At 33.2% G+C, this 27,309-nt stretch overlaps 4 protein-coding genes across 10 annotated transcripts; 3 read left to right on the forward strand and 1 right to left on the reverse strand.

Annotated features, from left to right (window-relative positions):
* Window positions 1-7,854: 7,854 nt before the first annotated feature.
* Window positions 7,855-11,419, forward strand: LOC104725181 (triacylglycerol lipase OBL1-like). Its single transcript, XM_087471727.1, has 6 exons — window positions 7,855-8,256; window positions 8,661-8,854; window positions 9,539-9,572; window positions 10,052-10,187; window positions 10,352-10,835; window positions 11,117-11,419. The coding sequence occupies exons 1-6, from the start codon at window positions 7,953-7,955 to the stop codon at window positions 11,381-11,383; spliced, it is 1,419 nt and encodes a 472-aa protein (XP_087327853.1). The 5' UTR covers window positions 7,855-7,952; the 3' UTR covers window positions 11,384-11,419.
* Window positions 11,420-13,883: 2,464 nt separating this feature from the next.
* LOC104725182 (THO complex subunit 5B) lies at window positions 13,884-17,895 on the forward strand. Of its 6 annotated transcripts, none has more exons than XM_010443797.3 (8): window positions 13,884-14,482; window positions 14,576-14,866; window positions 15,152-15,488; window positions 15,566-15,903; window positions 16,011-16,270; window positions 16,554-17,136; window positions 17,208-17,342; window positions 17,430-17,895. In XM_010443797.3, the coding sequence occupies exons 1-8, from the start codon at window positions 14,228-14,230 to the stop codon at window positions 17,694-17,696; spliced, it is 2,466 nt and encodes an 821-aa protein (XP_010442099.2). In that variant the 5' UTR covers window positions 13,884-14,227; the 3' UTR covers window positions 17,697-17,895. The 6 variants fall into 6 exon arrangements, 2 of the variants coding, with proteins under 2 accessions (XP_010442099.2, XP_087330095.1); XR_015571802.1 differs by having other exon boundaries at window positions 13,893-14,482; window positions 16,011-16,339; window positions 16,436-17,136; XR_015571801.1 differs by having other exon boundaries at window positions 13,893-14,482; window positions 16,011-16,286; window positions 16,436-17,136.
* A 427-nt stretch (window positions 17,896-18,322) lies between these two features.
* LOC104725184 (ABSCISIC ACID-INSENSITIVE 5-like protein 8) lies at window positions 18,323-20,005 on the reverse strand. The gene is made up of 3 exons (XM_010443799.3): window positions 18,942-20,005; window positions 18,753-18,854; window positions 18,323-18,653 (listed from the first exon to the last, which is right to left on the reverse strand). Exons 1-3 carry the CDS (start codon window positions 19,827-19,829, stop codon window positions 18,585-18,587), a joined length of 1,059 nt encoding a protein of 352 aa, XP_010442101.2. The 5' UTR covers window positions 19,830-20,005; the 3' UTR covers window positions 18,323-18,584.
* A 1,021-nt stretch (window positions 20,006-21,026) lies between these two features.
* Window positions 21,027-26,242, forward strand: LOC104725186 (putative disease resistance protein RPP1). Of its 2 annotated transcripts, XM_087475209.1 has the most exons (5): window positions 21,027-21,066; window positions 21,193-21,891; window positions 22,010-23,114; window positions 23,194-23,496; window positions 24,261-26,242. In XM_087475209.1, the coding sequence occupies exons 2-5, from the start codon at window positions 21,278-21,280 to the stop codon at window positions 25,947-25,949; spliced, it is 3,711 nt and encodes a 1,236-aa protein (XP_087331335.1). In that variant the 5' UTR covers window positions 21,027-21,066; window positions 21,193-21,277; the 3' UTR covers window positions 25,950-26,242. The 2 variants fall into 2 exon arrangements, with proteins under 2 accessions (XP_087331335.1, XP_010442102.1); XM_010443800.3 differs by lacking the exon at window positions 21,027-21,066 and having other exon boundaries at window positions 21,179-21,891.
* Window positions 26,243-27,309: the final 1,067 nt, after the last annotated feature.

Here is a 27,309-nt window from a genome sequence, read left to right on the forward strand (position 1 = left end):
AGCTGACATCCTTGGTTAGCAAAGCTCCTTCCTTTGGACTCAATCTATTGGTGACCATCCTCTTCACATACCGCTTAATACCAGGAGAAAACTTGATTGCATCAATCAAAGGAATCTCTATCATCACCTTGTTCACCATAGCTTTGCATCTAGCTTCTTCAATCTCCTGTTTGGACCTTCTTGGCTTAGGAAAAGGAACCTTAGGCTTATAAGCTTTTTCTGAATCGATTTGTGGAACTCGAGGAGAAACCGGAGCTGTGCGTGGGGGGGTGTCGATCGATAATGGTGGTGCATCGATCGACACTAGATGGTGGTTGCATCGATCGACGCTGGTGTGTATCGGTCGATGCAACATCCACTACCGTATCATCGTCTACTTCCTTCACCAAAATGGCATTACAAGCATGCTTGGGATTCATCCCTGTTCTTCTAGAAAGAAGTTCATCTTGCCTTTTAACAGACCCAACAGTCTGAATTACTTGATTCTCTAGCTTCTTGATATGAGTGTTTAATGCTTCAAATTTCCCAGTCAGCTCAGTCTATACAGAATCAATCTTTCCATTGAAGTCCACTGTCAACTTCTGTTGACCTTGAAGAATCTGCTTAATCATTGATTCCATCTTGCTCTCTGAATTGGGTGGAGGGAGGGGTTGGTAAGAAGAAAATCCATAGGTCCTTGTGAAGTTGCTGTTTGGATTTCCTGAGAATGAATTCTTCTGACCAAATCTCTGATTTTGATACGCAGCTCCATGCACATAGTTGACATCTTCTATAATCTCTGGCTTTGGCTCAAAAGTCTCAACATTTTCAGCAAAATGGACAGACTTCTTTCCCACAAGAAGATTGTGCACTGAATCTAGCTTAGCATTAACTGAAGCTAGATGATTTGAATCATAGCCCTCATGTGCTCTTTTCCGCTCTAAGTCCGCATTCTTAGTACTGTTGCTGGATGCTAGCCTTTCAATCAACTGTTCAGCTTCATCCGGGTACCTTGTCTTGAAGTTCCCATCACTAGCAGCATCTAAAGCCATTTGATAACTCTAGTCAATCCCGCTGAAGAAGATACTAATCATTTGTACCTCTGAGAACCCATGATGCGGACAATCTCTATGGTATGCTTTGAACCTTATCCAAGCAGCTTTGTAAGATTCAGCTGGTCCTTGTCTAAAGGTGGAGAGCTTAATCCTCAGCTCATCAGACATCACATCATCATAGAAGTAGTTCAAGGATGCCACCTTGATGTCATGTCAGGTTGTCAAAGATCCCGGTTTGAGTTGTCTTAGCCAATGAGAAGCTTCCCCAGCAAGAGAGTAGGGGAAGAGCTTGCAATAGAGATAGTCCTCTGTGACTCCATTAGCCTTGATGCTTGTAACTATATCCTCAAAGTGCTCAATATGGTCTAGAAGCTTCTCATGTGGCAGGTTCTGGAATGGCCTTTGTCCAACAAGAGCAAAGTAAGCAGGCTTCAACTCAAAATCATTCCTAGGGAATGGAGGAGGGACAATTGCGGAGCGGTTCTCATAGAACAAATCTGGTCTGTTGAAGTACGCAAGAGTCTTGACAAGCTCTCCATTGTTGTCTCGTCGCCTCTGAACATTCTCTACATCGGCTCTAGCATTGCATCGATCGACGCCAACGTTGCATCGGTCGATGCCTTCTTGGTTGCGTCGATTGATGCCGTCGTTGCGTCGCTCGACGCCACGTGCATCATCCTCAACCACGACGAGTTCTTCCTGAATAACTTGTTCTTCAGCATCAAGTTTCTGGCCTTGCTCGTTGTACCCATGACCCTCTCGATCCCTCAGAACTCCAGCCTCATCAGGTCTCAATATGATTGTATTGGCCATCTTCGCTGACTTGGTTGCTTTTGTGTTATCACGCTCTAGTTGTCTTAACTCTTGGTTTGTAAGCTTAACAACTGGACCAGTAGGATTTTTCATGGTGCTAGGCTTAGGCATGTACCTGAAAGACACAAGAGAAAAGAAACAAATGCGTGTGAGTAAAATAGAAAAAATAAAAATTTAGACAACATCAAAGACTTTAATCGAATGGTGAATCACAAGAGTCCCCGACAACGACGCCAAAATTTGATATGCTCAAATTTAACACTGAGTTACTCTCTCAAATTAAGAGATCAATTGTAGTACTTAGGGATCATATCCATAAGGACTCTAGATCACACAATAGATTTAATAATCTTTTAATTATGCTAAACCAAAATATTAATTTAAATTAAAAGATTAAACAGAAAATAAAAGAGATGTAAAATTTAGAAGGATTAAACGCTAGGTCTAGGGAAGTTCTTAGGAAATCATGGAAAATCAGATCAATTAATTAAGCAAGCAAGCAAGATTCAACAATTAAGCACCGTTCTTGAACTCTAAACACAATTGTAAAATAAATCAATTCTCACTCCAAATATTATCTAAGTTTTAAAACCCGAAAATCCAAATCTCTTTGCAAAATTCAAGTTAAAAACTAGCAATAAAATCAAGTTTAAATAAGTTCACAAAATTACTAAATCAAATCTCTTTGCAGGAAATAATTTTGCTCACCAAAGGTTTTTGTCAGGAAAATCAATTATATTCTCATATCAATCAATAATCCTAAGATCTAAATCCAGATGACTAATCAAAGATCTAGCATTAAGAACAACCTATGGTGAAGAACAAGAAAGATAATGAATCCAAACAATTAATCAATCTAACAATCCATGAAATCCCTAATGAGAAACCCTAAACCTAACAAGCATATCTACTCAGACATAATTGTAAGAACACAAATCATGAATAAAATAGATAGCATTAAGAGATTAAAGGAAGAAGAAAAGGAGTTTTGAATCTTCTCTCCAAAAGCTCTCTAAAAATCTCTCAGGGATTTCTCTCTCAATAGTTGCAGGAAAAATAAAGCTTTAGGTCTAAACAATGACCATAAAAATACTATAAATATTTCTAAAACACGTCCAGGGACTAATGATGCAAATATAGAAAACTTTGGGGCAGTTTTGTAAATCTTCAAAGCTTGTGGGAAAACTTCCGATTTCTTCTTTGGCCCAGCATCGATCGACACTATCATCTGCATCGATCGATGCATCCTCTAAATTCGTCTCCCAACTTTGCAGCTTCAGCCTCAATGCTTGATTAAGCTCCAAATCTTCCTATTTAGCTCCATTAAGCTCCCATCCATGCTAATTCCTATAAAGACTCAAAAGACTCTAAAAATACCAAAAATACTCTATAAATAAGACTTATATCATGGCTAAAAACACCTAAAAACCATGATATATCAGATAGTAACTAATGTTAAATTTCTCAATGTATTCGTGGAAATGTCTTTGACACACCATGATGTAGCATCTGTGTCTGTAACGCCTCAACCGCCACCTTGCTTAGTGAGCTCATGTCCACTCTTAGCCATGGGAACACCTTCCTAAGTGTGCCCTACATCTATTCACGGCCCGTGGATCCACCCATATTCGATGGCCAGTTTGGGAAACTTTCAAAACTTGTTTACCGACCCTACAAATCAATAAATGATCTTTTCCTGTGTTTTGTCCTCACTCACACAGTTCCGACCATCACTTCCAGGAAGGTCACCCATCACAAAGTTCTCTGAGGACCTTTGACCAAAAAAAAATGCATTTTGATGACATATGTGGCCAAATCAATTCTTTTAAACCTTTCCGTAAACCAGGGTGTCACAATCTTTAAGCTCCTATGGATCTATCAACAATGATTTATGTTTTTTCAATCTATCTATCTATGTGTGTTGTAAGCTTGTGTTTAATTAGCCTATTTTATCCATCTATTAGATTGATGGCTTCTGCTCGTTATCTTCCTTTGGGATTGAATGAATAATGGTAATACTTATGTTTACAAAACAAAAGAAGGTTTTATGACCAACCAATCAAGGTTGAGAAATTAGAAAAAAAAATAATTTAGTATAATTAAAGAAACAATAGATAATTATAAGCACGGTAATATATGAATCCCAAATAATGCAAAGACGAAAATATAAATTAGATAAAACAATCTAAAAATACTATAATAAATTTTAAAATACAGTATTAGGAAAAGAAGACGCATATATTAATCTTTTTTTTTGTCAACATATTAAACTTACCTATTCCCAATTGAAAAAGGAGAAAGTATGAGAAAATTTTGGTTTAAAACAATAAGAAAAATTTAGCTTCCCGTTAAAATATTCCAATTAAAAGTTGAAAACAGTGTTTTTGAATAAATTATTAAAATATGAGACAATTTTTATATAGAATTGAGTATTTACAAAATTTAGAATTAATAATTAACTGTATATTTTCCTTAATCCCTTTTTCTATATATTTTTTGTAGAATTTATAACTTAATATTAAAAAGAAGTAAATAATATTATAATTTTGAATTTTATGAAATGTCATTTTAATATATCTTATAATTATTTTAAAAAAACTTTGTATTTCATAAAATTATTATAACAATACAAAGTTTTTTGATATAATAATTATTATTATCAAAAATTAGTTTCGAGTTTTTTTAAAATAATAATACAAAGTTTTTTTGATAATTATCTTTTTACATTATTAATATTTTTAAAAACAAAATTCTTTTTTTTTGTAATCAAATTCCTCCAATTAAATATTAACTTCTACACATGTCAAAATCTTGTTAATGACTAACTTTCGAAAAACCCAACTTTATATAATAAGATTTCATCGTTTTTTTGCTCTCTTTTTTTTGTTTTGTAAAACTATTTATTTGCTCTCTCTAAAGAGAAATTAACCAGGTTTTTCATGGTTTCTTTGCTCTATGTCATCTCTTTCGGTTTATAGTGCTTAACGGAGCCCAACGAGGTATCAAGTATATTGTAGTAAAATCAAAAACCTATAATTTCAATATATGCCAAACTTTTTTCAAAAAGTAAAAAGTAATGTTGCTTGTAAAGATAGACCAACCTTCGTGATGTGACTATCGTAATCGTAATATTAATATATAATTCAAAATAAAAATCATATTCTTGTAGTCCGCAATCTTGAATGTATTAGTGTAAAACCAAAATCGAATCATTCAAAACCTCATGGATATAAAAAAGAAAACCTAAACCAAGTAAACTGAAATAGAATTCCTAAAGAGTTGCGAAAAGCAAACCTTATAAACGAACTCAAAGCCTGACATAACTTTGAAAGACCAAAAATAAACATATAAACATTCAAAATTTTGTAAAAACTAAAATCTATACCAAAAATCAAAAACCAAAACTAAATAAAAGCCACAAAACATGACCTCAATTTATACCGGAGTATATTTAAAACATGGGAAGATTGACCTCAAGTTCATAATGGTCTTAAACGAAGTTTTTACAATCTACTAATTTAGTAACAAAAATAATGTCACACAAAAAATAAAAAGAAATAATAAGTGTCTAGTTCTAGTTATTAAGTTGGATTGAAGTTTAAGTGTTTTATTACTGTAGAAATAGAAAAATCTTAATCCTAAAATCCGCTTAAAAATTGATATACGTTTACGTGATTTTCATTAAAAAAAAGTATTATAAAATATCTCGACTCAAATAATCTTACTAATTAATTATTATTTAGACGATCTTAGTTTTAATTCTTGTAAGAATTTTGTCAAATCTTATTCTTCTCCAGCCGACCAGTAGGTTATACACACATCCCATGTGAATAACGTTGAGTAGTGGATATACACCAACCTAATATGACCATCCTAATCGTAATATTAATATATAATTAAACAAATCCAAAACAAATGCTCGTGGTACAATTAATTATTCATGAACCGAAAGTTTTTACTTTGCCTAACAATGTAACATTTAGTATTCTACTTTTGTGATACATACTATTCTTATTAATTTTAAATTTAACATTCAAGTTTTTTTTATTTAAATTTATTTTATTTGTATCTTATGTGGTATATAGTTTGTTAAAAAAAGATAATTATTGTATAGTTTGCTTTTTGAATTTTTTTTTCTTAACATTGTTACAAAAATATGTTCCTTCTATTTTTTTGTTTTAATATATAATATATTTCATAATGAAATCATACACCATAGAACCTAAAAAAAAAAAACTGATCAACCCAACAAAAATATAAACAAAGTGAAACCACATAAAAATAGAAAATGGTTTCATAATTTTAAAGTAAAACCAAATTAATTTATGATAGACTAATTTAAAAATATAGAAGATTTTTTAATTAAGAGAAGATTTTATATAACTTTGCCTAACAAAGTGACATTTGGCACTCTACTTTTGTGACACATGCTATTCTTATTAATTTTAAATTTAACATTCTACTTTTTATTTGACTTTATTTTATTTGTATATTATGTGGTGTATAGTTTGTTAAAAAAGATAATTGTTATATAGTTTGCTTTTTGAATTTTTTTTAACATTGTTACAAAAATATATTCCTTCCATTTTTTAATTTTAGCATCTAATATATTTTATAATGAAATCATACACCATAGAACCTAAAAAAGAATACTGCTCAACCCAACTAAAAAAAAAAAAAAAATTGAAACCAAATAAAAATAGAAAACTTCATACTTTTCAAGTAAAAAATGAAACCAAATTAATTTATGATAAACTAATTTAAATATATAGAGATTTCCTAATATATATATATATATCACATTATATTCAATAATCATATATAATCTATTAAAGACAAAACTCAAATTTGTATTTAATAGTATTCTATAAGTTACAGTTTGTCTGTCTTTAAAACATATGTCCTAAAACAAAAATGGTATCATAACATAATTGTTTTATCTCCCCCATGAAATAACAGAAAACAATAGTTTCAAAATTAATTTATTGTTAATTATTATATTCATTTTAAAATGATTAGAAATAGAGACGATTTATAGAAGAAAAACATAGTTATATTAAATTACTCTTATTTTCATGTATATTGTATTAAAGACACACTTTTATTATATTCAATTATCATATATATTGTATTATATTCTTTAAAACATATGTACTAAAAAAACATAATGGTATCATCATAACATAATTGCTTTATCACCCTATGATATAACAGAAAAAAATAATTTCAAAAAATAATTTATTGTTAATTATACTATTTATATTAAAATGATTAGAAATAAGACAATATATTGAAAATAAAAATATATATTAATTTCACACATTTTTCTTTTCGTGACTTTTTATAAAAACTGGTTAAACTTATAGTATAAGATTTTTTTTTTGTGATATCGCTTTAACAAATTATTTTAAAATTGACTTATAATATATAAAACTATTTTTTGTTAACTATTACTTTTAGATGATGACAATAAAATTAATATATAGGACAACAGAAAATTATCTATAAAAATAATTAAGTAAGATCTTACATTTTTCTTTCTAGACTAATGATCAGTTTTTTATTTTCCAAAAAACAAATATATAAAAAATATAATTTTATCTTAACTATTTAACGAAAATATCATATATAGTTGATTTTGCTATAAGTGATGGTCTTATTAATATAGTGACATACTGTTTAAATAATCTTATTTTCCACAATACTGTTTAAATAATTTCAACAATATATTGTAATCAAAAATATTTAGTAATATGTACTTTAACTTTCCTCTTTTTCATGACCTTTCTATGAAACACTATATAACATATATAAATTATAAATTGAAGTTGAACCGTAGTGTTATGAATATTATTTTTTAAGACATATATTAACAATTATATTTGTACATTTCATTTATAATTGAATAGAAACTTCGTTTTATATTTCAAATTAATAATACATACATAAACCATGCATTGCATGGACTACTTTCTAGTATATAATAATCTTAACATTATAAGTACACAAAGCTAACGTGACTTAGCTTGCAATACAACTCTTCCACGTTTTTGAAGCTAAATTAACGTTGACAAATAAACCACAAACCCCAAAAACACATAACAAATGTGTACAACCAAAAACTACTTTGCGTTGGATCCGAGAGAAGCCACCGTGTCGGATCTCATACACCTTCTCTTCTCCTCGGATATCGGGAACAGAGAGTTCATTGATTCTTCGGAACAGAGGGTTGAGGATGATCTTTCAAGATTCAGGCGACGGTGGATCATCTTTGTATCCATCGTTGTTCAAAAACTCATGATTCTCCTAAAGAAACCTCTATATTTTTTGGGGTTTTCTTTTGCTTATTGGCTCAACCTTCTTTCTTCTAATGGTGGTTTCTTCATGATACTCCCAAATCTTTCCAAAGGTCAGATTTTCTTAAAACAGTTTTTTTTCCCCTTTTGTTTAGAAGGTTAGTGGGTCCGTATACGTTGGATTAATTACGCTAAACTTAAACTTCTACGTCAAAAACATTATAATTTCTTCATTCCGTTTCAACGGGAACTATATGTAATATACAAATAATTGATGGTTATGCTATGAATTATACTTCAGAAAAGATTATGTCATTATATGTCACGCTAAGTTACTCCAAATTAAAGGGGTTTTCTGGTTTATCAAATTTTTTTAACTAATCCATTGTTGAAACTTGAAACCACGACTACAATTAAACACAACTGGTGACACCAATATCATGATTACCTAAATTCTTTTTTTTTTGTTTTGCAAAATATCTGCGGTTTGAGTTTAACATAAATATTTATATTTCAGGAAAGATTATTTGGCCGGAGAAAACATCAGCGACATTTGCATCACTAATCGGAATCCTGGACCAGCGACTAGAGTTAGACCAGAAGGTAGAGAGAGGAAGTAAAAGATACAAAGCAATGTTGTCAATTATGGCTTCTAAGCTGTCTTACGAGAATATAAACTTCGTCAGCTCCGTTCTTCACAACCATTGGAAGGTTTTATTATTTAACTCTTTCCTTTATATTAACGATATTTCTTTTCTTTCACAACTCTCGCTATAATAAAATTATATAGGTTTCATATTAAACAATAGTAGTTTTGATGTCCTCATGCAGATTCACATTCTATCATTAATAATCGACTTTGAATTGATCTTGTTGAATATATATGGTTGTGATGTGACTGGTGCAAAAAATGGAGATAAAAAATGGTGTAAGGCCATTTCCTATTAAATTAAATGATATTTTATTGTTTTTTTAGTTGTCAAACAATATACATTACAGAGACTTGAATTTGGACAAAGACACAATAAGGATATGATATACTAGATGTGCTAGACTCCTAGTCTATCATTTTATAGATAATAACAATCATGATTGTTTTCTTTTCTTATTCTATTTTTCTGTGGTTTTATTTTGTTTTCCTTGTAAAGTTGAAGAGAACATTTTCTTTGCCTAAAGTTTTATATGTAAATATACGATAACTGATGCATAGTACTGTCATTAGCTGTATCTTTTTTCATCGAATTATTTAACTTTATCTTATAATCATAAGCATGATCATGCGTGATTTCCTTTGATTAAAAAATAAGATAAACAAATTAAATCATTTAGAAAAACAGATAAAACTGTGTATTGGACTTATAATCCCTCTTTTTAACTACATATGTTGTGGCACAGATGGACTTATTAGGCTTCTACAGCTGTTGGAATGGTGAGCCTACTTCCCACTTTATATATTAAGATTCATGAATAGTTAATTTAATTGGCCCAAAGAAGGCAAATACCACGTGAAAACACTGTCTGAAATGTGCAATATTTTATTTATCCTTACCTAAATGAAATTGATTACAAATTTACAATAATATATAGTCGGAACAATGATAACCAAAGAAAAAAAAAACATTAGCTTTCATTATAATGGGGATGACTAATGAAACTTTAAAGTTAAAACTAACGACTTACACATTTTCATTGAGAAAATATGGTTTTTTTCTTAGAAATATATATGAGTTGCGCGCTAAAATCGTATTAAACTACGAAAGGTCCTAACCTCAGTTTATCTATAAATCTTTAATTTATAAATTTCTAAAATATATCATAGTTTCCATAGTATTTAATTGAATTTTCTCTTTTTATCAAATACAAAAAAAAATGTATTAAACAATATAGTTTTTTTCTTTGATTTCTTAGGTTACCAGAAACAAAGATCAACAGAGGTGATTGTTATAAAAGACACAAGCACAGATCCAAACCTCATCATCGTTAGTTTCAGAGGCACTGATCCTTTCGATGCAGATGATTGGTGTACAGACTTAGATCTCTCCTGGTATTTTTTTTTATCTTGCTACATAGATCTAAAATCCTGGAAGTTTTGTTTTGATTTCTCTCCATTAATTACTTCTGTCTATGTTAGTCTTTATTCAAATAATATTAATCCTGGAAGTTCAGCGTTTGGTTCCCTGATAGAACTAATATTGATTACCAATATAGGTACGAAGTTAAAAATGTGGGAAAGATCCATGGCGGATTCATGAAAGCTTTAGGCCTTCAAAAAGAAGGATGGCCTAAAGAAGTAAATCTTGACCAAACCCAAAAAGAAACAAGTTTATATGCATACTACACTGTTAGGCGTCACTTAAAAGAAATTCTCGACCAAAACCCGACATCTAAATTTATATTGACCGGACATAGTCTAGGTGGAGCCCTAGCGATCCTAGTCACGGCCGTGTTGGTGATGCATGATGAGGAGAAAATGCTAGAAAGGCTTGAAGGAGTTTACACATTTGGGCAGCCACGTGTAGGTGATGAGGAGTTTGGAACGTTCATGAAAAATTCGTTGAAGAAGTTTGACGTCAAGTATGAAAGATATGTATATTGCAACGACATGGTTCCTAGGTTGCCTTTCGATGACAAGACACTCATGTTCAAGCACTTTGGGCCATGCCTTTACTATGACAGTTTCTATAAAGGAAAGGTTGGTTGCATATTACTATCTATTATCTTTTTTTTTTTTTTGGTACTCATCTATATGATTAGGGCATTGCATAATTCTTGACACGTTTTGTTCCGTAATGAAGTTCGTTCTCATATGAGAATGTACTTCTAGTCTTAGATGGAAACAAAAGGGAACACAAACTAAATGATATAGTCAAGTATATTTGGGAAATATGAGACTTATTGTCCATTTCCCTCATAATACCATTAACTCACTTCCCCTACTGATGATAATCTTTTGTTGTTTGATGTTATATTCAGGTAGAGGAAGAGGAGCCAAACAAAAACTACTTTAATATTTTATGGGCTATACCAAAGATAATGAATGCAATGTGGGAGTTGATACGAAGTCTCATCATACCTTATTGGAAAGGTGGAGAGTTCAGAGAAGGATGGTTCTTGAGGTGTTTCAGGGTTGTTGCATTGTTGATTCCAGGATTACCTGCTCACTTCCCTAATGAATACATCAATGTTACTCTTTTGGGGGACTTGCCTCTTCTTCACTTACCTGACTCGTATCTTGACTAAATTTTGAAGAAATCAATTTCAATTTCTTTTTTGTTATATATTATTGTGTTCAACTTTTCATAAATGAAGATAGTATATATCATGAGAAGTATTTAAAAAAATACTAGATTTTAATCCGCGGTAAACTTTGACAAAAAGTTAAAATTTTAAGTTGTATTTGTTTGCTAATTTTGTTTGATTTGTTTAGTGTTTAAGAGTGTATAATTGTATTTTGATTGTTAATTTTATGATTTAACTCGCATCATACCGCAAAACAATTTGATTTTTATACATCATATTAATTTAATCAATTTAATTAGATGTCTATTAGTCTAATATCGATAGTGTTAACAAAATAAGTAATGAAGTTTACCCGTATAGTATCGAGTTAATGATATTTTAACTTTTTAAGAGTTTAAATTCTTTAAAAATAAATAACCAAAGTAAACTAAATAAAATTTATAAATTTGAATGTTTGGTAAATCAAAGCTCCCTGCTCATTTGTTTTTAGAATTATTTTGGTTTCTTCTATAGTATAACTCTGAAAAATTGCCTATTTTTTTCAAACAATGTGGAACATTGTATACATACTCTTTTTATTCATCGATTGAGTTATATATATCCATTAAAAAAAATTTGAATCACATCATATGCAGAAAAATCAAAATTTTTATTAAGTAGATGTTTTATATAATAATTCAAAATAATTTAAATATAAGATCAAATAAAAGTGAGGAGAATCATATTTTATGCTTGAATTAGGTAGAGAGATTTACGGAAATTGGATAAAATTTGGAAATATTTTTTTTCCAAGGCCTTTCCATGTAATTAATTATAAGTAAAAGGATATAATATGTACTTCAAAAATATTAATTTATATATAATATAACATGTTAAAAAAAAGATCTTTTGCTATTACATGTAATTTTGAGAAAATAACGTGTTAAAAACGAAATGGCATGTGTTAAAAAATAACACGACGACAGAGATTCTATGACACTCCGGTTTAAGGGACATGCAGAGAGGTTTAAAAGAATTGATTTGCCCACCTATGTCACTAAAGTGCACTTATCTTTTTGGTCAACGATAGTGAGAGAACTCCAAAGTTAAGCGTGCTTGAGCTAGAGTAGTATTAGGATGGGTGACCTTCCGGGAAGTGACTGTCGGAACTGTGTGAGTGAGGACAAAACACAGGGAAAGATCATGTGGTGATTTGTAAAAATGGTAACAAGTCTTTAAAATCTCTCAGACGTAGCAAATCGACCGTCAGATAGATATGGACTCACGAGCCTATTGAGAGGACGTGAGGCCCATTAAGTAAGGTGGTGACAGTCTTGGTGTGCAACGAAGACGTTGTGGATCTGTTAGTGGGGGTGAATTGGGACACCCCCGTTTCAGGGACATGCAGAGAGGTTTAAAAGAATTGATTTGACCACCTATGTTACAAAAGTGCACTTATCTTTTCGATCAAAGGTCCTAAGAGAACTCCACAGTTAAGCGTCCTTATGCTGGAATAGTCTTAAGATGGGTGACCTTCCGGGAAGTGAAAACACAGGGAAATATCATGTGGTGATTTGTAGGGATGGTAACAAGTCTTTAAAGCCTCCTAGACATAGCAAACCAGCCGTCGGATATGGATGGGCTCACGGACTTAGTGAAAGGACGTGAGGCCCATTAAAAAAAGTGGGCCCATAGACTTGAATTGGACATAGCTACCCCTCTCACAAAAGTACTATAGATGTAGGTTTGTTTGTTAGTTCTTTTTGAATCCATAGTTATTTAGTATATATACTCTTTTTATCAAAGCACTTAAACAAGGATAATTTAGTTTTATCCCACTGATATTTACTCACAAAATATGACACAGGCTATATTTTAGTTATAAATCCAGTAAGGTTATCTACCTATCTAACCCAAAGAAAATTCATTTTTTTAAAAGATCAAACAATAAGAAATTTTAGAACACTTCTTATCATATAATATGTATTTACTGTGTTATGTGATTACAATTTTAATTTTCACTAATCACAAAATGATATAAAATTTGTTTATTAAATTTTTTGCTACAATTTTTTATCGCTTTTAAAGATATTAGTTTTGTTTATTTGTTGAAAATTTATGGATTTGTGTTACAAATCATGCCTTCCGTTGTTTTGTATAACACAAAGTAGAGTTTTTTTTTTTATTGTTTGTATATTTATGTTTTGTAAAACAAACAATTTTTACAAAACAATTTTATTGATATCAAATCAAAATTACAAAGTTAGTGTACAAATAAGTGTGAATGGTTGCAGCGACTGGAACTGCAGAGTAAATCACTTTTTATTTATTATTCATCAATCGTATGCTATAGTAATGCGGTATAAAGAAAACAAAGATAAAACCGCAACAGACTAACTGTGAACTGTTTTCACATATAAATAGAATTAAACCCAATAGTTTATTGTCCGCAAACAGATTTGTCTGTCCCTAATTATTGTTTACCAAAATAATTATAACATAAGCAATTTCTGCTTCACATAACTAAATTAACTACGGAAGTACATTTGCTTCTGAGTACATAACTAAAAGCAACTCCCTCGAGTTCACAACTCTAAAATAGTCCTTATGAACAGCCGTAAGCAAACCATCGCCACGGTTATGGCTGTTCATCACGCCTGATATCTAAGGACAAAGCAAATAGACACGAAAACTAAATTTGCTTCTGAGAGACGACGAAACGAAAGTGAGAAAGAGATAAAAATATTACTTTCGTTTCGTCATTAAAAAGTGGAAAAAAAAAAAAAAAAACTACGGAAGTACATTTTTGTTTGTAATTAAAATAGTTTAGAAAACAAGAGTTCCCGACGCCGGAAGAAATCGACAATGGAGGACGGCGAAATAGAAGAAGGAATGGTCACCGCCGACGAAATCCCGACGCCGGAAGTAACGACAACGGCGGAGACTACACAACCACCGCGAGAGCCAGGTAAATTTCCACTCGAGTTACTTCGAGAGAGCAAAGCCTCCGTAGAAGAAATCGTCGCGACGATGCTCTCCATGAAAAAAGAAGGAAATCACAAATCCGAGATTCGAGAACTCCTCACACAAATGTTCCTCAACTTCGTTAATCTTCGTCAGGTTTCTCTACCAATCTCTAGGGTTCTTCCTCCGCCTCTCTTTTTGTTCCTTTTCTTTACCAAACTTAGGGTTTCGTTCCTTCTCATTTCGCAGGCGAATCGCGCGATTCTAACTGAGGAAGATAAAGTGAAAGCGGAGACTGAACGAGCTAAAGCACCGGTTGATTTCACGACATTGCAATTGCACAATCTTATGTACGAGAAGAGCCATTACGTCAAAGCTATTAAGGCTTGTAGGGATTTCAAATCCAAGTATCCTGACATTGACCTTGTTCCTGAACAAGAGTTCTTTCGAGACGCTCCTGAAGCTATCAAGGATCAATCGCAATCAAGTGATGGTTCACATGTCTTGATGCCTAAGAGACTCAATTTTGAGCTTCATCAGGTAGGACTCAATCATTATCTCTGAAATTCATTCAAGCTCATCTCCATTGAATGTTTACGTTTTGGTAGAAATGATTTTGAGTGTTGTCAGGAATTTATTGGTATAGCAGAAAGAGTTATTGCAAAATAATCATAAAATGCTAAAAGCTGGTTTTAGTAGATGCGTTGGTTATTTTTTTTTTATGAATAATACGGCAAAAGAATATAGCGGAATCACTTTTCGGAAACATGTAAACGTGAAAAAAGTGATAAACTGTTCATCACCTTTATATGTGTTTTGATTCAGAGGAAAGAATTGTGTAAGCAACGAGCGAGATTGGAGCAAAAGAAGAAGAGTTTACTAGAAACCATTGCAGAGCGTAAGAAGTTTTTGTCAAGTCTTCCTTTACACCTCAAGTCTCTGAAGAAAGCATCACTTCCAGTACAGAACCAGTTGGGTATACAGCACACAAAGAAACTGAAGCAGCATAATCTAGCTGAGCTGCTCCCTCCTCCGCTTTATGTTCTATACTCACAGCTCTTGGCACAAAAGGAAGCTTTTGAAGAGAGCATTGATTTGGAGGTAGTTGGGAGCCTTAAGGATGCTCAAGCTTATGCTAGACAACAATCGAAAAAGGACTCAGGTAAGTTGTTTTTAAATACTTACTTTGTTCTCTAATACTGAAACGAAAGGAATACTAATTTGGTATTGATTCTTCAGGTATGTTGAATAATACAGAGAGTTCTAGGCTGGAGGACGATGGACTTGATGACGATGATGATGGACAAAGGAGAAGAAAACGACCCAAGAAACTTACTAGCAAAGAAGGTTCTGACAAGACAGGATTATATCAAGTCCACCCTCTCAAGATTTTCCTTCACATATATGATGATGAGATGCCTGATGCAAAATCCGTCAAACTTGTCATTCTCAAGTTTGAGTACCTGCTGAAGTTGAATGTAGTATGTGTTGGTGCTGAAGGCTCTCAGGATGGACCAGAGAAAAACATCTTTTGTAACTTATTTCCAGATGATGCTGGACTTGAGCCTCCTCATCAGGTAACTTTTCGTTTTTGTGTTTCAGTTTTCTACATGTGGCTTTTGACGACTTTACTTTTAAAAATGCATATACTCAATTCTTTTCCTATGGCCGGTCTTCCATACAGTCGACCAAGCTCATCCTTGGTGATGGTCAGGCATTTGATGAGAACAGAACTTCAAGGCCTTATAAATGGGTACAACATTTGGCGGGAATTGATATTTTACCAGAAGTGTCACCAGTTTTACTAGGCGAAGAAGCTCATAACACTGACTCAGCTAAAAGTGATGCGTTTGTGCCTAATCTTTCATTGTATCGCCAGCAGCATAGGGTGCAAACAGTTCTGCAAAGAATACGCTCGCGGAAAAAAGCGCATCTGGCTCTTGCGTGAGTTCACCACCCTGTATGTTTTCCGTCTTAGTTAAAGATCACAATGCAAAGAACTACAGAAAATTTGTAGGTTTAATAGTTCAGTTTAAGAAACACAATCCAAAGTTCTATCAGCACATCCTTCGTACAGTTAATAGTTTGGTTTTGTCAATAACTTGGCAGTCAACAGTTTAATCTCCCTGCAGCATTGTCGACTTTGTGATAAGAGCTTCCATAGGTAATCATTTCTGTTGATATGTTTGTTTTTGCTGAATACTTTGGAAACTTCTACTGGCAACAGGGAACAGCTTGATTTGCTTATGAAACATGAGTTACCAGTGGTGAACTGCGAAGATGCTCCGTGGGCACTCCATAAGGTTCTCTGTGCTTTGGATTCCTGGTTACATATACGACCTTCGGCTAGTAAGTCATGCTCTCTGACTCTGAACAGTGTGGAACAAGTTCCAGAACCTATGGAAATCGATGTAGAGGGAAGATCTATTTCTGGAAAGGAAGATCTTGAAAGTATACGGGAAGATGGAGAACTTCCCTCTTTGGTCACAGCGGCTGCTTCGTTAACCAGTTCCAATCACACCCCATTGAAAGTATCTAATCAAGCACGGTCAAGGCAGTTGGCCTTGATGACAAAGAACCTAGATTCTCCAATTAGCAAAGTAAAGTCACCAAGTTTCAAGATATACGAAGATGATTTGGATCTTGTTTTGGACGATGATAGTGAAGTAGATGAGCCAGCCGGAAAAACTGAGGCGCATGTGGAAGCGTTGTGCCCTGATAATTCATGGGTGGATTATGGTGCGAGAGAGTTTGCGCTTGTGCTCTCCAGGAAAACAGATGGCGGAAAGTTGTGGAAGTTAGAAGCAACGGTAACTTCTAAAAACGCTGTCTTCCCTTATCTTTTTCATTCTTAAGTGTTAAAATTGAGTTGTATTGGCAGGTCTATATTAGCATGGAGTATCCTCTTCGACCTCCTTTGTTTTCTCTGTCTCTCCATGCTTCTTCTTCGTCAGGAGATGACAAAGGGACAAATGAAAGTGACCATTACAATGAACTTCGAGCAATGGAAGCAGAAGTAAGTGTTACGCCCAGTAACATATACTAATCTTTACTCGATGACACCAACGATAACATCTCTGTAACGTTTTTGTGGCGGTATCAGGTGAACTTTCATATGTTGAAGATTATTCCTTCAGATCAAGAAAACTATCTCCTGTCTCATCAAATCAGATGCTTAGCAATGTTGTTCGACTATTACGTGGACGACCCATCTCCAGATTCCAAGAGAGGAACAGCGACAACTGTGGTTGATGTCGGTTTGTGCAAGCCTGTAGACGGTAAGCTTCTTGTGAGATCATTCAGAGGCAGAGATCATCGAAAAATGATCTCATGGAAGGGCAGAGGATGTGCATCGGGTTATCCGTGCTAGAGATTACATTGCCGCCGCTCACTTATCTATATTATCTTTCCCTGGTGGTACAAACAAAGTTTTTTTGCATGTCTGGTTCCACATTTCACCGTGGCACATTTATTTTAATTTTATATTATCGTTTAAACCGTTTTTGATCTTTTATGGTGAGGACTTGGAAATTAGAAAAGAAAATAAGGGTTGGAAGCCTTACCTGACATATCTGCTCGTCACAGGTTTAGACTAGGCCAAACCTGTCTTTGTTCTGGCGTATTTGATCTGAAAGGGTTATTATGCTATGTTATTTTCCAGTTTTGTAGTACGTGATCAATATCGAGTGAACCATATGAAGCAGGTTCTGGCTGACAATGGTTTGTGAATCTTGAATGGGAAGATGGGATTGATGTAACAATAGACGGATGATTTGAGAATTGAGAGCAAACGTAAAGTGTTACAATCAATTCTTCACCAATGCTATAAGTGTTAAAATGTTGTGGTGGTTGCTGCAAATGACATCTACCTCAGGAACTACTTCTCTGGTTAATGTATCCATAAACTTTAACATGCATTTTTGTAGCTTATATTGTTAATAAAATCCTGCATCAAACAAGATAAGGATTTGTATTTCAAACCTCATGAACTACTTATCTGGTCCAATAAAATAAATTATAAATTTTTCCCTAGACCATGAGAATTCGATCATTGGGGACATTCACCAAATGGGTTTAAAACAAAATGTCAAACTGACTAAGAAAATAGCTTATTTGATCATTGTTTGGGCAAAAGTTAAAATTATACCCAACATTCATAAATATGCAAAACCAAAACTTTTTTTTTTTTTGTTAAAGGCAAAAACAAAACATGATGAACTAAATAAACTTATTATCCTCCAGCTTCAGTCTTCTTGATTCACATAATGTCCGATTTCGTTCTCCTCAGCCTTCTCTCCGGTCTTCCTTGAAGTTGTTGAATCATTCCCTTCACGTGTTATATAGATATACATAAAATTAGAAAAAAGTTTTGAAGTTAGATGTGGCAAATCTTTCAATTGATGTACCGGTTGGAGAAATAAATTACCGGTTCGGTTTGCATTTTCCGCATATCTACTTGTTCTTTTAGTAGCTCTTGATATTTCTTCTTTAAATTTTCAAGTTCAAGTTCAAGCTCCATAGTTTTAGCCTAACATGGCAAATGGGAGAAGTTTGGTACGTCTACACTAAATCAATTAAACTGTATAGATAAAGATATATCAAACATTTTGTTTACCTGCTTCCGAGCCCGTGATCTCGCTGCTGATTCTCGGTTCTTTATCTTTCTTTTCAGTTTTTTGTCAGCGATTTTATTATCTGCGGCGATGGCATTATCAATCTTCATACCCCTCGTAGTACTAGTACTACCACTAAAAATGTTCGGAGATGGTGACAGTAATGACGACGTGCCATCGATTTTTTGCATCTTATTTAATATTGGAAATGGGTTAACCGAAGAACATGCTATGGCTCCACTAGGATTTGTCGCAACTCTTGGGACCAAGCTTCTCTTCTCAGCTTGCACAGTTTGGTCGATAAAGCCCGTGACACCATTCGAGATTCGGATTTGTTGTCCTCCATATGAATAACCATTCGGCTTAGACATGATACATTGTTGCGGTTGATACGTTGACATAGACCCATTCACATTTTGATGCATATTAGAATCATGACTCCTTGGAACTATATTGTTCGTAAAATCAGAAACCATTGCTTTCGGCTGGAATTGAACACCCAAACCTGTGTTCCTATTATTTACTTTTGCTCCAGAACGAGATAAAAACTCTTCAAGAGTGATGTCCCCTAAGGTTTGTTGCCTCTGAAGATGATCAGGAACCTTAGTTACTCCATTGTTCGTGGTGTTGTCTTCTTGTGTGAATTTCCAAACTTCAGCAACAGTTTTTTGGCTAAGTGTTCGAGGCAGAGATATTGGGCCTTGTCTCTTCAACCCCTCTTGTGTTTCTTCAGCACTAGATATATTCTTAACCAACTCATGCATGTTCATTGACCCACAATTTTTCCCTAAGCTGGTCTGAAACTGATCTACTGTCCATGAGTATATCGATCCTTGTCGGCTAACCGGAAAATCATTCACCAAGTTTTTCAATCTCCAGTAACTATCCATTAATTCACCTGACACAAATGACAAATCCAAGCTTTTGTCTAGACAGTTGACGTTGAAATGTAAGAGATTTTGTTGTCAAGATTATACAAAACAACACCAAATGAGTAATTTTTTATCAGAGGAAGAGAGAAATCATCAAGATAAAATATTTATTTTTCTTTCTCAAAATTTTAAGTTAACCAAAAGAGTAATATGCATTTATAGGAAATCTAAGTAAGTAATTTAACTAAAAAGTAAATCAAAATATCTATGCTAAGTAAGAACATGATCCAGATGAAATAAGTAAATCTGGACAAAAATTAAATAAATGATCTGACAAAAGAAACATTTTACAAATAAAAAGGACTATTATAAGAGCAAATAATTTATATAATCTTTTCACTCTATATAAGTAGTTAAAAGTAAACTTAGAAAATATAATAAATATCTAGATAAGATACTTATTAATTATTATTTTTCATTTTCTATAAATCTTTTGTCATATATCTTTATTAAAAGAAAAAAATTAAAGAAATGATAGATGATTTACAGTTATAAATAAAAACTTATAAATAATCTTATATTTTTGTTAATAACATGCAATATTTAGATTTAATTAATAGAGGTTATTATGCAATGATGATATTTATACCTCTCTGTTTTTTCAAACTGATGATATTTATACAATTTATTAAATTACAATGCTATATTTCAGGGTAATAATTCATCTACTGAATCAAGATTGCCTTAAAATATAAATCTACAATATGATGATCACAAAGAAATATAAAACAAAAATATGATGATCACAAAGAAATATAAATCGGAATTATGAAAACTAATTATGTACAGAAAAAGAGTCTTTTCTTATGAGAAACCTAAACTATAGATTTTTTTTCATTGAAAATCTCAAAAACAATATTTCCTAATTTTCTTTTTTTCTAAACTCTTGAATTGGATTTGGATTAAAGGAAAAAAATTTCCAAAACGAAAACAAAAATATACCATTTCCAGTTTTGTCACACCTTTTGTATAAAGTTTAGATTTTGGATTTTAGTCACTACTACTTCCATGACATTGCTTGTGAATTTCCCGTTGCCTATTTGCATCATTAAATCGAATTTCATGACTTGTTCCAAAGAAATAATGTCTTTGAATGTAAATTACTTTTTTTTTTTTTTTTTTGATCAAAATAATGTAAATTACTTTTCTACTTCTTTTTTCTAAAGAGAAATCTTTGAACGAAGCTTCCTCTCTTGCTAGTTGCGAAGACTCTTCAGTCAATGGGGTCAACGTCAATAGAGAAACTTATCAAAAAAAAAAAAAAAAAAAACATATTTTGAGTCAATGGGTCAACGTTCTTTTGTAATGTATATACACATAGTCTGCTTTGCAACTTGTGATCCTCCTCCACATAGCTCTCTTTTAAGGATCTGTGATATTCATCATCTCTCCAGCCATACTTGCTAATGGATTCTTCTTCTTTTTTCCTAACCACTGTTGTTGCTGCAACAATAGGCTTGTTCACGCTTTTTAAAAAACTCAGACTCCATCAAGAAGATGACAAAGAAACGTCATCACCACCTCCATCTCCTTCATCTTCTCTATCTCTTTCATCTCCTCCATCTCCTTTGAATCGCATCTGGACACACCACGTCTTTCCAAGCTTCCGAGGGGAAGATGTCCGTAGAGACTTTCTTAGTCACATTCAGATGGAGTTTCAAAGAATGGGAATCACACCATTTATTGATAACGAGATCAAGAGAGGAGAGTCCATCGGTCCTGAACTCATTCGGGCGATTCGAGAATCCAAGATTGCAATTATCTTACTCTCGAGAAACTACGCTTCTTCGAGCTGGTGTCTTGACGAATTGGCAGAGATTATGAAGTGCAGGGAAGAACTTGGTCAAACGGTGATGGTTGTTTTCTATAAAGTGGATCCGTCTGATGTAAAAAAACTAAACGGAGATTTTGGGAAAATCTTCAAAAAAACTTGTGTCGGTAAAACAAAACAGGACATTGGGAGATGGAGACAAGCTTTGGCAAAAGTAGCCACAATCGCCGGTTACCATTCAAACAGCTGGTTCGTCGTTTTCTATTTCCATTTAAATTATTTCTAACAAACATCTAATTGTATATATTTATAGTTTTTCTATAATTGTTTAATCGATGTAGTGATATCTATCTTCTAATATTGTTAGGGATAATGAAGCGGCTATGATAAAAAAAATATCTACTGATATTTCCAACAAGTTGAATAATTCGGTATCATCAAGTGATTTCGACGAGTTGGTTGGTATGAGAGCTCATTTGGAGGAGATGAAACGATTGTTGTGCCTAGATTCAGATGAAGTGAGGATGATTGGGATTTGGGGTCCTTCTGGGATCGGGAAGACCGCCATTGCTAGAGTTGTGTACAACAATCTCTCCACCAGTTTTCAACTGAGTGTCTTTATGGAATCAATCGAAGCAAAATATACAAGACCTTGTTCCGATGACTACAGTGCAAAGTTGCACTTACAACAGCAGTTTATGTCTCAAATAACCAACCAGAACGATATGAAGATTTCTCATTTGGGAGTTGTTGAAGACAGGCTAAAAGACAAGAAAGTTCTTGTATTTCTTGATGGTGTGGACAAGTCGATGCAACTAGATGCCATGGCGAAAGAAACTCGGTGGTTTGGTCCTGGGAGTCGGATTATCATCACAACTCAAGACCGAAAGCTTTTTAGGACACATGGGATTAGCCATATTTACAAAGTGGATTTTCCACCAGCTGACGAGGCTCTTCAAATGTTGTGCACATATGCTTTTGGTCAAAAGTCCCCTAAAGATGGTTTTGAAGAACTTGCTTGGGAAGTTACAGAACTTGCTGGTAAACTCCCTTTGGGTTTAAGGGTAATGGGCTCTTATTTTCGAGGAATGTCTAAGCAGGATTGGGCAAAGGAACTTCCAAGGTTAAGGACTAGCCTTAACGCCGATATTCAAAGCATTTTGAAGTACAGTTATGATGCCTTAGATGAGGAAAATAAATATTTATTTCTTCATATAGCTTGCTTTTCTAATCATGAAGTGATTGAGAAAGTGGAAGACCATCTTGCAGAGATGTTCTTGGATGTGAGGCACGGGCTTAACGTATTAGCAGAGAAATCTCTCATCTCTATAAATAGATATGTAAGCATGCATAATCTGCTAGTCCAACTAGGTAGAGATATAGTCCGTAAACAGTCTGTTCGTGAGCCTGGACAACGCCTATATTTGGTTGATGCAAAAGAAATTTGTGAAATACTCACTGATGATGTAGAAGTAAGTTTTGATATATCTCCCAACAAATCGAGTTTATTTGATAATGAACATTCGCTTATTATTTTTGTTCCTTTTTCAGGCTAGTAGAAGTGTCATAGGCATAGATTTCGACTATAGCATGAATGGGGTCAAGGAAAATTTCCATATAAGTGAGAGAGCCTTTCAAGGAATGACTAATCTCCAATTCTTAAAATTATGGGGGTGGTTCCGGGAGTATACATCACTTCTACCATGTGGTTTAGAGTATATGCCTCCAAAACTTCGATTACTAGAGTGGAAGTATTTTCCGATGACATGTTTGCCTCCTATTTTCAACTCGGAGTTCCTGCTCGAATTACAGTTGTGTTATAGCAAACTTGAGAAACTGTGGGAAGGAATTAAAGTAAGTATTTTTTTCCCCTTAAAATTTAAATTAATGTCAAATAAATTGTTTTTTTCTAAAAATAGCTTTATTAATTAATTACTAAAAGCATGGATGTCTGATTTTAGTTATGTACAATTTTTTTTTTTTTATTATTTAAGTGTAGATGCTACATACATCTTTTATATAATAAAATAGAAGTACACAACTTTTTTTGGTAGACTATATAATTTTTATAAGTTAGTTACAAAATAGGTTATAGATTAAATATAGATTGGTTACAAAAAAAAGGTGATAGATTAATTGATTAATCCGTAAGCTATATGAATACACTTAAGAATATTCCAAAGAATCCTCTTAAAAAAAAATATTACAATGATTTACACAATTTCCAAAAAAAAATCTTAATTATTTCATATATTATTACACCATATATACTGTTAGCTATAAAAATATATTGTTAGACGTAAAAATATATAAAATTTTAGGCAATTAATCACACTTTAGTCGTGATTTCCAAGATTTTATTGTGCAGTTAAAAATAAAATCTTACCTAACACTCTTCCTAGCTTTTAATATAAATCATTCAGATCTCCATTCACCGAAATATATCTCTCATATTTATACCAAAAAAAGAAAATAAAATGATAATCGTTTCTCAGTTTACAATGCTAAACCGTCATATAAATTATATTTTATTTTAAAATTATAATATAAATAAAATAAATTTTAACCGTGCTCCTGCACCGCTCCTAATCTAGTGTTCTTATAATTTGTCTGTACAGCCGCTTCCAAATCTGAAGTGGATTGATTTGAGTTGGTCTAAAAACTTGAAAGAGCTTCCTGATCTCTCAACTGCCACCAATCTTAAGGAATTAAATCTTGAAGATTGCTCCAGCCTGGTGGAGCTCCCCTCTACTATTGGGTATACCAAAAATCTTCAGAAATTGAATCTCCGTAGGTGCTCAAGACTGATCAGTCTCCCCTCTTTCATTGGAATTTCCTCTCATCTCCAAGAGTTATCTCTCGATGGATGCTCAAGTCTGGTGGAGCTTCCTTCCTTTGTTGGTGATCTCAGCAATCTAAACAAATTGGATTTTAGTTATTGCTCAAGTCTGGTGAAGCTTGGTTCCTTTGTTGGTGATGTCAGCAATCTAAAAAGATTGGATTTTAGCCGTTGCTCAAGTCTGGTGGAGCTTCCTTCCTTTGTTGGTAATCTCAGCAATCTAGAAGAAATGAATCTTATCCACTGCTCAAGTCTGGTGGAGCTTACTTCCTTTGTTGGTAATCTCAGCAATCTAAAAGAATTGGATCTTAGCCATTGCTCAAGTCTAGTGGAGTTCTCTTCCTTTATTGGTAATGCCACTAATCTAGAGGATTTGTATCTTAGCTATTGCTCAAGTCTGGTAAAGCTTCCCTTTTCTATTGGAAACCTTCAGAAGTTGCAGATTTTGAAATTACGAAGCTGCTCTAAGCTAGAGTTTCTTCCGAACAACATCAATTTGGAATCTCTCGACTCACTTGATCTAACTGATTGCTTGCTGTTGAAAAGTTTTCCTGAGATCTCCGCAAACCTTAGCGTTCTCGATCTCACAGGAACTGCAATAGAAGAAGTCCCTTCATCAATCGAATCTTGGTCGTCTCGTCTCATTGAGTTGTGTATGTCGTACAGTGAAAGACTCAAGGAATATCCTCATGCTTTTGACGCCATCACAGATCTGCACGTGAGTGACAAAGAAATACAAGAGCTTCCTCCATGGATCCAGAAATTCTCTCGTCTGGATACACTTAAGCTCGATGGTTGCAAAAAGCTGGTGTCAATCCCACAAATTCCAGATTCCATTGAAACCATAGATGCAACAGACTGTAAATCCCTGGAAGAGGTTCCCTCATGCATCAGCAAATTCTCTCATCTGCATACACTCGTGCTCAAGAGATGCAAAAAGCTGGTATCACTCCCACAGATTCCAGATTCCCTCACTTCCATAAATGCGGAAGATTGCGAGTCCCTGGAGAGACTAGATTGCACCTTTCAAAATCCAGAGATTTATATTTTCAACTTTGCTAAGTGCTTCAAATTGAATCAAGAAGCCAGAGACCTCATCATCCGAACACGGATTAGGCATTGTCATGCGGTCTCACCCGGCAGAGAAGTGCCTGCATACTTCACTCACCGAGCTGCTACTGGAGGTTCTTTGACAATCGAGCTAAATGAGAAGCCTCTTCCTACATCCATGAGATTTAAAGCTTGCATTTTGCTGGTTAATGAAGGTGTCCATGAAGCTTTCTCTCACGTTGATGTTACGTGCAAAAAGAGCACGACTGCAATATATCCCATTTTAACAGAGCATCTGTACATATTTGAACTCGAAATGGATGTGACTTCCAGCGAGCTTGTCTTCGAGTTCAAGGTCGACCATAGGGATTGGAAGGTAGGACAATGCGGGGTACTCCAACTCTCGGAGGTCCCTTGATGAATCATAAAAAGGCGATTTCAGTGACACACCCTTGATGAAACTGCTGTCTATGCCAAAGTATTGGAGACTGTCACTACAATTCAAGAGCATAATGAGAGAATCAAGAAGAGGTAATCTTATTTACGTTAATGATAGATTCTGTGCGATACTAAGGGAATTTGGAAGCACTGGGCATCTGCAAATTTTAAGATCTTCTTTTAGGATTTCAAATGGTACTTTAGTCACAAAAGGTCATGTGTATCTGCAACCTCAATTCTTCTTAAATTTGTTAATCTTGAACCATTATTGTTGATCTTTTCTATATATAAAAAAAAAAAATCATCTGAAGAAAGCATTTTCAATTTTAAAGTCTACTGTGTTATATCATCTCATGAACAAATGTGAGAAATCTCTCTCCACTTTTTGTTTTATTTGATGACTAAAAAGTGACTACATACAGTTTATAGGAGATTTATAAATATTTTAAGTTATTACTATAACATCTAATATAGTTTTAAATTACGCTATCATTAAACAATTTTTGTTAATTGTTTAAGATAAATTTTTATTATATTAGTTTGCAAGTTCAATTTACATAGGATTATAGGACCTTGGACTTATCAAATAGTGTTTTACATATCTGTGCATATAGATGTACATTAAATAAATTCTCTTTTAATGATTTATAATAGGGAAATAAATTTTAAAATGATTTTACTAATACTTTGAACATTTAAAATGATTTTACTTACACTTTAAACCTTAAAACTAACTTTCATTTCTCTACCGCCATAAAAAAATAATGGAATAATAATATGCGTCAACGCGAAATAGTTAAACTATGTTGGTTTAATTTAAATTTTAATTAGTTTTAGTTTTTATAAATAAATAAAAAGATAAAAAATAAATTTGTGTTCATCTTCATTGTAGACAAAATTTTTACGACGTTACTTTTCACATTATTAATCCTTTTAATAAATGCATTTCCACTGGATACTGATTCAAATCGATTGACTTCTCATTGGAAACCAATGAATCTTCTAAATATATTGTCGTCTTCAATTCTTACATTTGTCAAATGTTTTAACCTTACTTCTGATTCTTCATTTTTTTTTTCCTTTGATGTATTTTTAATTTTTTTTATCAATCGTCATAAATAATTAAGTTAAATTAAATTAATTAAATAAGTATTTAAATCAAACCAGCATAGTTTAATTATTTCACGTTGACAGATATTACTGTTCCGTCATCTTTCATGGCGGTACAAACAGGAAAATTAGTTTTAAGATTTAAAGTGTTAGTAAAATTATTGTAAAGGTTTATAGTGTTAGTGAAAATATCTCAAGATTTAAAGTGCTATTCAATGACACTTTGAAAG

Source organism: Camelina sativa, chromosome 11 (genome assembly GCF_030686135.1).
Source record: "Camelina sativa cultivar CO46 ecotype springtype chromosome 11, ASM3068613v1".
Classification (NCBI taxonomy): Eukaryota; Viridiplantae; Streptophyta; class Magnoliopsida; order Brassicales; family Brassicaceae; genus Camelina; species Camelina sativa.